The sequence below is a fragment of the Wyeomyia smithii genome, chromosome 3, assembly GCF_029784165.1.
Source record: "Wyeomyia smithii strain HCP4-BCI-WySm-NY-G18 chromosome 3, ASM2978416v1, whole genome shotgun sequence".
In the NCBI taxonomy this organism is placed as follows: domain Eukaryota; kingdom Metazoa; phylum Arthropoda; class Insecta; order Diptera; family Culicidae; genus Wyeomyia; species Wyeomyia smithii.
The window spans coordinates 157691695-157702222 of record NC_073696.1 but is presented as its reverse complement, the minus strand read 5'-3'; the positions used below and the strand labels follow the sequence as shown (position 1 = coordinate 157702222).

Here is a 10528-nt window from a genome sequence, read left to right as displayed (position 1 = left end):
CGGTGGTCATCCTGTCGCCTGTTTTGCAATTCTAAAACTATTTGAAAGGCGGCAAATGTTTGGGTCTTTACACATCCTCCGAACTAGGTTGTCCGGAGTGGTGTCTGGCCCGCTCACTACCATCATGTCGCCCCGCGCATGCACAAAACGAGGGCACACGAAGAAGACATGCTCAGCAGTCTCTTTCGCATCCGCGCACTCGGGACACATGGGGGACCCCGCACACCCGAATCTGTGTAGATACTGCCTGAAGCAACCATGACCTGACAAAATCTGTGTCAAGTGGAAGTTAACTTCTCCATTTCGCCTCCCGACCCATCCGGATACGTCCGGAATAAGTCGATGCGTCCATCTACCCTTTACGGAATTGGACCAGTCCTGCTGCCATCTGATCATCGAGAATGACCTTCTGGTGCCTCGTATACCCCTTGTGTCACGTTGATCGAAGCATTCTACGTCCTCCTTAATGGCTATGCTGATAGGCATCATGCCGGACAGGACGCAGATTGCGTCGTATGACACTGTACGGTACGCGCTCGCAACCCTCAGGCACATGAGCCTGTAGGTACTTTCCAGTTTACGACGATGACTGTTGGTACCTAACGCTTTGGACCACGCTGGCCCACCATACCTAAGTATGGACGAAACCACGCTGGCAAGAAGTTTACGCTTGTTGCCATATACCGCTGAGCTATTCGACATCATTCGAGATAGTCCTGCAACGGCCGTTGAAGCCCTCTTACAGGCATAGTCGACGTGACTCTTAAATGTGAGTATATCGTCAACCATAACCCCTAAGAGCTTCAAGGAACGCCTTGAGGTAATGGTGCAGTCACCGACTCTGACCACCGCCTGTTGCTCTAATTTGCGGATGTTCACAACCGTAACCTCCGTTTTATGGTGCGCTAGCTCCAGTTTTCTAGAGTGCATCCAGTCTTCGACCCTGCGTATACAGTGCGCGGCCGTCAACTCGACCTCTTCGATCGACTCGCCGTAGACCTCTAGCGTGATGTCGTCTGCGAAACCGACGATCACAACCCCTACAGGGAACTTTAGTTTCAACACCCCGTCATACATGACATTCCACAACACCGGGCCCAGGATGGAACCTTGCGGTACCCCTGCGGTGATTGGGACGCACTTCTGACCCTCCTCCGTGTTGTAAACTAGTACCCGATTCTGGAAATAATTTTCCAAAATCTTGTACAATGACACCGGTACGTGGATGCTCCTAAGCGCGAGCGCCTTGGAGTCCCAACTGGCGCTATTGAATGCATTCTTCACGTGAATGCATTCTTCACGTAGCCGTTTCTAGGCTTCCTGGCGGTCGACAGACGATTCTCGAACAGTTTTAACATATATGTTACGGTTGATTTGGCCACATCCAGCAATTTTGCCAATTTGGTGTGCGAAAACGTCGGATTCTCTTGCTGCGCGAGTAAAATTATGACACGCTGTTTCTCTTGCTCGGACGCCATTTTGAAAACTGGAGGGCAACCGGTGAAAACTCATTTTAGCAACCATTGTATATACACTCAACTTCCAAATGCAACATTTCATAATTTTTTCAATGCATTTTTAACAGAAATACACCAATTTGAAGTCGACCAATTTTTGCGCGTTCCAGTCTTTACCACTGTCTCTAATAATAAGTCATTAACATGATAGTATATTGATGGCAGTAGCAGATGCAGGGATTCGCGGCTCGCTCTACAATTGGCTCAAGTCGTATCTTGAACGTAGAGTACAGTTTGTGAAGATCCGGAGAAGTAAATGGAATTCATTTACTGTCCACTCAGGAGTACCACAAGGCAGTCATCTGAGCCCATTGCTGTTTGTGCTTTTGATGAATAAACTACCTGATGTGATCTGCCATGCAATCGTTTTGATTTACGCAGAAGATGTGAAATTGTTTCTACCTATTAAACATAATGACGACTGCCAAAGAGTGATTCAGAAATTTTCGGAAGATTCGATGATAGTTGCGAACGTGAACAAATGCTCAGTACTGACATTTACTAGGAAAGCTCACCCCGTATTGTACAATTGTGCCTATTCACGTGCTGAATATGTTCGTGCTTTAGGCGTAACCTTCGACTGTGCACACTGTCTTTCACGAAGCACATTGACAAAGTAATCGTGGATAGCTTGAAACTTTTTTCTCTCGTCAGAAGGTATAGCCGAGACCTTGATGATCCTCACGCAACACTGCCAAACTACAAAGAGCTTGTTAGAAGCAAACTCGATTTAGCAAGTGTCGTTTGGCGGCCTTACTACGTGACTCACATACAGCGAATCGAAGCAGTCCAGAAAAAATTCGTTGAGTTTGCTCTTAGAAACCAACCCTAGGCTCGTCGAGCATGGATGTTCTGGAACTACCGGTCTGCCAGGATGCATGATGGGGAGCTCCTTCTATCCTTGTGACAGTCGAGCCTTGTCCTTTCGTCAACTTTATTCGCCACGCATATTTATTAGCTCGCTGCCATCATAGTCGTCTTGGCCCTATTATCGGAGGTTTTGAAGGAGTTTCCCAGCCTGCAGTCTCAGACAAGTGGAAAACGAAACAAAACTTTCTTTCGGTGATGATTCGAACAGTTTCAGCCAATCTCCGTCTACAAGCTGCTGCAATGAACAATCAGTAAGCTACTGCGACGAACAACCAGCGTGTTCGGATTACAACGGATCCCCTTTTCACTCATCTCTGCAACCGGGCCGCACTGTAGAAAGTTCTATGGAAGCTCCCGGCCCTTCCAACCCAGTCGAGCTAATCGCAGCATGCGCTCTTCACAGTCGTCCCGGTCCTGTGGTTGGCTGTGGTAGTGGAGTTTTCCAATCTGTAACTGCAGGCGAGTACCCACGTACTTTATGTAATGAACCTTCGGTACCCGATAAATCATTTTCTAGCCCTGCTGACTTGCAATTAAACCCATGCATTGCGGGCCGTCTCGTGGACAACGATGTGAGCATCTACTACCAAAACACTGGAGGCATGAAGTGTGATGTGAATGATTACCTCCTGGCTGCATCCGACGACTGTTACGATATTATCGTGTTGACTGAGATTTGGCTCGACTCACGAACTTTATCTCATCAGGTGTTTGGTCCCGAATTCGAATAAATGCGACCGCGGGCCCGCAAACAGTCGGAAACTATCTGGCGGTGGTGTACTTGTCGCGGTCAACAGTAGACTGAAAGCTAAAGAAATAGTAGACGGTCTGTGGAAGAGTATCGAGCCGGTGTGGGAGTGCATTGAGCTCGCGAACCGCAAAGTCTTCCTGTGTGCTATATACATTCCACCTGATCGAGTACGCGATGATACACTGCTTGAGGTTCAATCTCGGTCCGTCATGTCAGTAGCTGACATGGGCGCCGCAACAGACGAGCTTGTTGTTATCGGGGACTTTAATCTACCTGGTATTTCATGGCAACCATCGAGCAACGGTTTTTTTTCATCGGGATCCAGATCATTCCACGTTGCACTTCGGAGCAATACGGCTTCTAGACTTTCATAGTTCTGCCACGTTACGACAAATCAACCACGTGACCAACGAAAACAATCGCTGTCTGGGTTTGTGTTTCGTCAGCGCACAAGACATTGCCCCTGTTGTTTCGTTTGCTCCATCACCTTGGTCAAGCAAGTTAGGCACCACCCTCCTTTGATTCTAGTCCTCAAGAACCAGTGGTTAAGTCAAACAAAACCCATCTCACCTGTTTCATACGACTTTCGGAATGCTGACCATCGAAGCATTTCTGAATTTTTTGCTACTATCGACTGGCTTGCTGTTCTCGGCGAACAGGATGCTGACAACGCTGCGTTAACTCTTTCGCACGTAATATTGCTCGCAATTAACCAGCACGTTCCTAAAACAGTTCATTCGCCAAACAGTAAGCCTTGGATAACTCGTGAGCTGCGCACGCTGAGGACCAAAAAAAGAGCTGCGCTCTGGAAATATTCCAAGTTTGGTACACTTGTGTTGCGTGACCAATATAAAAGGTTGAATACAGTATACAGAAGGACCAGTCAGAACTGTTTTAGAAGATACCTGCAAAATATGCAGCTAAACCTAAAGGCTAAACCAAAAACATTTTGGAGGTACGTTAATGTCCAGCGCAAGGAATCGAGTCTTCCTTCAACCATGACTCTGAATGGTAGAGTCGCCTTCGAGCCGAAAAACATTTGCCAACTCTTTGCGGAGAAATTTGCACTAACTTTTCGCGACGAAGTAATCCCGTCTGAGCAAGTTACCCTGGCTGCTGGCAACGTTCCACTAACAGTTGGGAATACTCTGAGTGGATTCACCATAGATGAAACAATGATCTCTAGTGCCGCCTCTATATTAAAATCATCGACAAAATCTGGCCCGGATCGCGCTCAAACGGACGTCATATATACTGGTTTATCTGCGGCTTTCGATAAAATCAATCATGCCATTACGATTGCTAAGCTCGAAAGACTTGGTCTTAGCAGCAGTATGTTGCGTTGGTGCCATTCCTATCTTGTTGGTCGTAAACTGATCGTGGCTAACGACATCTTCAAGCAGAGCCTTTTTCGGCCTCGTCTGGAAACCCGCAAGGCAACCATTTGGGACCGTTATTCTTCCTATTATATTTCAATGATGTAAGCTGTGTACTTAAAGGTCCCCGCTTATCCTTCGCTGACGATCTGAAGTTATACCTGAAGATCCGTTCGATAGCGGATACCTTTTGCCTCCAGCGCGAGTTTAACATCTTTATGAGTTGGTGCAATCTAAACTGCATTACTGTCAATCCTGAGAAATGCTCGGTAATTTCCTTCAGCCGTATTCGCCAACCTGTTATTTTTGATTACAAACTCGGCGACACCAAAATCCAACGAGTCGACCATGTGAAGGATCTAGGCGTTATATTGGATAGCCAACTATCGTTTAAACGGCATGTTTCTTACATTGTGGAAAAGGCATCCAGAACTCTAGGATTTATTTTCCGCATCACAAAGCATTTCACCAGCGTGTATTGCCTCAAAGCATTATACTGTTCATTAGTATGTTCAACGCTCGAATACTGTTCCGTTTTCTGGCACCCACATTACCAAAACGGAGCGGTAAGAATTGAATCGGTTCAACGCCGCTTCTTACGCTTTGCTCTTCGTCGTTTACCTTGGCGAAACCGGTTCCGTCTGCCGAGTTATGAGAGTCGATGTCGACTGATCCATTTGGAGACTCTCCAGACGCGAAGGAACATCGCAAGAGCTATGTTCGCTGCCGATGCGTTGCAGGGTAGAACCGATTGTCCTGCTATTTTGGGTGCAATTCATCTGAACATGCAACCCAGGGCACTGCGGAACAACTCCATGCTGAGGATACACTTTCAACGCACCAACTATGGACAAAAAACAGCGCTTTGGTCGGTATACAGCGAGTTTTCAACAAGGTATCTTCTGTTTTTGATTTTAATTTATCACGTGATACAATCCGCCGTAGATTTTCTGTGTTTTTTACTACAACTTGACGAATAAGGAATTTTTTGTTGTTTGTATCGTATTGTACTTATTGTATTGTAGCTAACATAACAGTTTTAAGTTTATATATATATATATATATATATATATATATATATATATATATATATATATATGTTTATATATATATATATATATATATATATATATATATATATATATATATATATATATATATATATATATATATATGTTTATATATATATATATATATATATATATATATATATATATATATATATATATATATATATATATATATATATATATATATATATATATATATATATATATATATATATATGTTTATATTTATATATATATATATATATATATATATATATATATATATATATATAATATATATATATATATATATATATATATATATATATATATATATATATATATATATATATATATATATATATATATATATATATATATATATATATAAACATATATATATATATATATATATATATATATATATATATATATATATATATATATAAGATGTATTTTCATTTTACAATGTATGTAATCCTAGCAGGCGATACCTAATTTTAGTTATCTCTTACAGAGTTTAGAGACACTCGATAACGGCAAACCATATTTCATGTCATACAACGTTGATGTTCCAATGGCGATTAATAATTTACGATACTATGCTGGATGGGCAGATAAAATCCATGGTAAGGTTATTCCAATTGACGGAAATTATTTTGTTTATACACGGCATGAGCCAGTGGGCGTTTGTGCTCAAATTATACCATGGAATTTTCCTATTTTGATGACTGCTTGGAAGTTTGGGCCCGCACTAGCAACAGGAAACACAATAGTTTTGAAACCGGCAGAACAAACTAGCCTCACGGCTCTGTATATCGCCCAATTAACAAAGGAAGCAGGATTTCCTGCAGGTGTAGTGAATGTAGTGCCTGGTTTCGGGGATGCAGGAGCAGCACTAGTGCAGCATTACGATGTGGATAAAGTTGCATTTACTGGATCTACTGAAATAGGAAAAAAAATTCAACAGGGATCTGGCCTGAGCAATTTAAAGAGAACTACTTTAGAACTTGGAGGCAAGAGTCCAAATATTATACTGTCAGATGCCGATATAAAAAATGCCGTAGAGTCGTCCCATTTTGGATTGTTCTTTAATATGGGTCAATGCTGCTGTGCAGGCTCACGCACTTTCATTGAAGATAAACTATATGATGAATTTGTTGAACGTAGTGTCGAAAGAGCTAAAAAACGTGTCGTTGGTAACCCTTTCGACCTAACGACTGAGCACGGTCCACAGATAGACGAGAAACAGTTTAATAAAATTTTAAGTATGATTGAATCTGGAAAAAAAGAAGGAGCAAGCCTAGTTGCTGGCGGTGATCGCTTTGAAGGCCTTTCAGGATATTTTATTCAGCCAACTATTTTTGCTGATGTACAAGATGATATGAAAATTGCACGTGACGAGGTGGTTTCGTAAAATTAAACATAGGTTTCACACAGTCGATTTGATAAAAGTTTCGTTTCAGATATTTGGTCCAGTGCAGCAATTGTTGAGGTTTAAGTCGTTAGATGAGGTAATAGAGCGCGCAAATAACACTGAGTATGGTTTGGCTGCAGCTATCTTTTCTAAGGATATTGATAAAATTAATTATATTATACAAGGGCTTCGAGCAGGTACAGTTTGGGTTAATACCTATAATGTGTTATCAGCTCAAGCACCATTTGGTGGATATAAAATGTCCGGACATGGACGTGAAAATGGTGAGTATGGTTTACAAGCATACACAGAAATTAAAAGTGTAATAACTCGTATTCCAAATAAAAATTCATAATAAACAGAAGTGTTTTCAAACAAATTTATTTTCAACTCCTGAAATTTTGTTCCTGCATATATAATATAGATAACTAAACATTTTTCCATAACGCAAAATGTTAAGAATAACTATGAAATCCACTTCAAGGCCAAAACATGTAAAGTTTACCATAGATACGAAGTGCGCACATTATAAAATTGAAGAGAATACAATATCGTTGTTTTCGTATTGCCTTGAGCTGCATGCAGTCGACTCATACGATGAGTCTTGAGGTGCTCCGTTGAAACATCGTTTTTGGAATCTCTCTTACCGGTTGCCAGTTCGATGCACAGTTATGAAGCAACTAGTAATTGAAAATTTCGAGAGGTTGGTCGACCTTCAATCTCAATCCAGATATTAACCCTTCTTCATATGTTCCTTTCAATGTTGCACTTCTAGATACTTCTGGTAATGCTATATTCTTCGACACCACCATGAAAGAAGACATTACTGGTATTCCGGATCAATTGCGACCCCAAGGGATCCCTAAGATTTTTTCCAATAAGTTTAAACATGTTAGTTATGATAAAAGGTTCTACACTGACGGATCTAATCTTGATGAGTCCACTGGCTTCGGTGTTTTTCACGAAAATTTTACTGCATCCTACAAACTCGATGCTCTTGCTTCCTTGGTATTCCCTTGGGATCATCGAAACCCTACCCATAGACCACTTTTTCATCTTCGCAGCCAGTCTCAGTGCCATTGAGGCTCTGTGATCGATGGAGACTGTGAAGCCCACCTCGTATTTCCTGGGGAAAATACGGCAGTTTTTAAGTGCTTACATACTTACATGCTTACATACAAACTACTGGGTTAGCGTGGGTCCCTTCTCATTGTTCCATTCCGGGCAATGAAAAGGCTGACGCTTTAGCTAAGGTGGGTGCTATTGATGGCGATATTTATAATAGACCAATTGCTTATGATGAATTTTATAGCATTTTGCGTCAGAGAACACTCAAAAGTTGGAATGGAACTGAGATGAACTGGGACGGTGGCTACATTCCATTTTTCCTAAGGTATCTACGAAAGCATGGTTCAAGGGGTTTGTTTTACGATGGGAGTGTCATCATAGCATCTTACTCCCTTGCTGATTAAATAAAAACTGTATTTCAAATTTTAAACAGAGTTTTGTTATACCACTGAATGATTTGCTTTGCGGAGGGGACTGGCAGCACGGCTACATTGTTTATACGTGCGCTGGAGCTGCTCCTACAAGTTATAGTTTTGCAAGTGATTTCTGTTGACAAATTTGCTGAAAAGTAAAAATAAGTGTTCTTCAATGATTTTTCTACATGAAAGAAGTAAAGTTTCAGTGTCCTTAGTATGAAAATGATAGATTTCATTTATGCTTCAAAAATTTAAAGCCTGCAGTGTTGTGTTGAAGAATAGCTGCGTTATGAAGGATAGCTTCTGGAGACCGGGGCACGTCGATGTTACCATATTGCGGGCAAGGAAAGCAATCATAATGGACTGCTTGGAATGCTCAGATAAGTACCACATTAGATAATACATTGTTCTCAAAATTGTTTTGTGTGGAAAAAGGGCAGTTGTTAGTGCATTTGCGTACATCAATTATATAATAGTGTAGTGTAGAGAAGCAAGATTTATTTGCTTGTGTGTACATGTGATGAATTTGGTGCGATGGTTACTCGGCGGTGGTATGAGTGTTGGCGCGAATGAAGTGGTTGATGTGGAAACGAGTTTATTGAACGCTTGTTTTCGTGCATTTGGCTAGTGGCTCGTTTGCACTGACAATGCACAATGGTCCAGAAACCGAATTTAGGGGGAAATTTGGGTCTAGAGCTCTATAGCAACATTTTAGAGAAAAACTTTCTTCCACAAAGTTGTTACATATGATAAAGCGCTCATTGAAAAATTATCGAAATTTAGGGTGACCAACATTTTCGATGCAATCATGTATCTAACTTTTTTATCTTTGTAGATAGAAGAAAAATTTGTTCTACAATGTTATAGCTCCATTAATTTTAAGTAACTTTGTAAAAAAAAATTTTCTCTATCTTTGAAAACAACCGATTTATATTGAAAAAACATATTTTACGCTCTAACTTTTTTATTTCAAGTTTCATCTCAAAACTGCCTTTGAACGACTTTTAGAGCTTTTTAAGAGAAACAATTTGCAATGCTGACATCGTGAATATCTCAATTTTACTCAAAGTTATTAATATTTTTCATCAAAAAATGTGGGTTTCTCATTTGTATGTCATTCATTTTGAGGCAAACATAAAAAATATCTCTTGGTCTCATTTTGAAGGGCATACCTGACTCTATAAATGGAGGAACTTTTAGAGATATGTTATTTTTTAAATTTGAGTAAATTCAATTTAAAAACAAGACGAAAATTTCAATAATTTCATACATTATTCATATAAAAGCACCCAGAGCGGGGGCCTAGTGTGGTTGGTAACGTCTCCGTCAACCACGCTCGACGCCTGGGTTCGAATCCCACCGCCGATAAGGTGTCGATGGTTGTGAGGTGGCGTGATCCACTCACAACCAACCCAACTGGTCTAGATTCAATCCTAGCCGACACCGGGAGATTTTCTGAGGCGAAAAATCTCTGGGATCACGCCTTCCATCGCATGAGGAAGTAAAGCCGTTGGCGCCGGTCCGTTAATAAACGGGTCGTGAGTTAGGGTCCTGGGTGTGGAGTCGCCTCCCTGGGCGTCGGTGATTGGCCACAACAGTGGCGGAACTAGACCGACGGAAAATAAACGATAATAAAAAAAAAGCACCCAGATTAATTTTTTGATATTTTTTCTTATAACTAGACGTAATCACCTTTAATTTGACCCAAAAAGATCGAAAATTGATCAACTGGTTCAAAAGTTATGAATTTTTTAAATAAAATACATCGAATATAGCCGTTTTTTATGGTCACCCTATTTCGGAGCTAGTCCCCTTAACAACCCAACGAAACAATACGGGTTTGATTATTTTCAACATAGATGCATCCCTGCTATTTTGAGCACAATTGAAGCACTTTATTGAATTTTTCGTCTTCTTTTTAAATTGAATTTACTCAAATTTAAAAAATAACATATCTCTGAAAGTTCCTCCATTTATAGAGTCAAGTATGCCCTTCAAAATGAGACCAAGAGATATTTTTTATGTTTGCCCCAAAATGAATGACATACAAATGAAAAACGCATC

The 10528-nt window shown here is 40.8% G+C and overlaps 1 protein-coding gene across 1 annotated transcript in view; it reads left to right on the top strand.

Moving 5' to 3' along the window:
* The window catches only part of LOC129727149 (aldehyde dehydrogenase, mitochondrial), a 293310-nt gene extending 285966 nt beyond the window's left edge, over nucleotides 1–7344 (top strand). The window contains exons 4-5 of the mRNA XM_055684660.1: nucleotides 6081–6968; nucleotides 7030–7344. Of these exons, the coding sequence (XP_055540635.1) occupies nucleotides 6081–6968; nucleotides 7030–7335 (1194 nt within the window). The 3' untranslated portion in view covers nucleotides 7336–7344. The remainder of the gene's footprint in view (nucleotides 1–6080; nucleotides 6969–7029) is intronic.
* The last annotated feature ends 3184 nt before the right edge of the window (nucleotides 7345–10528 follow it).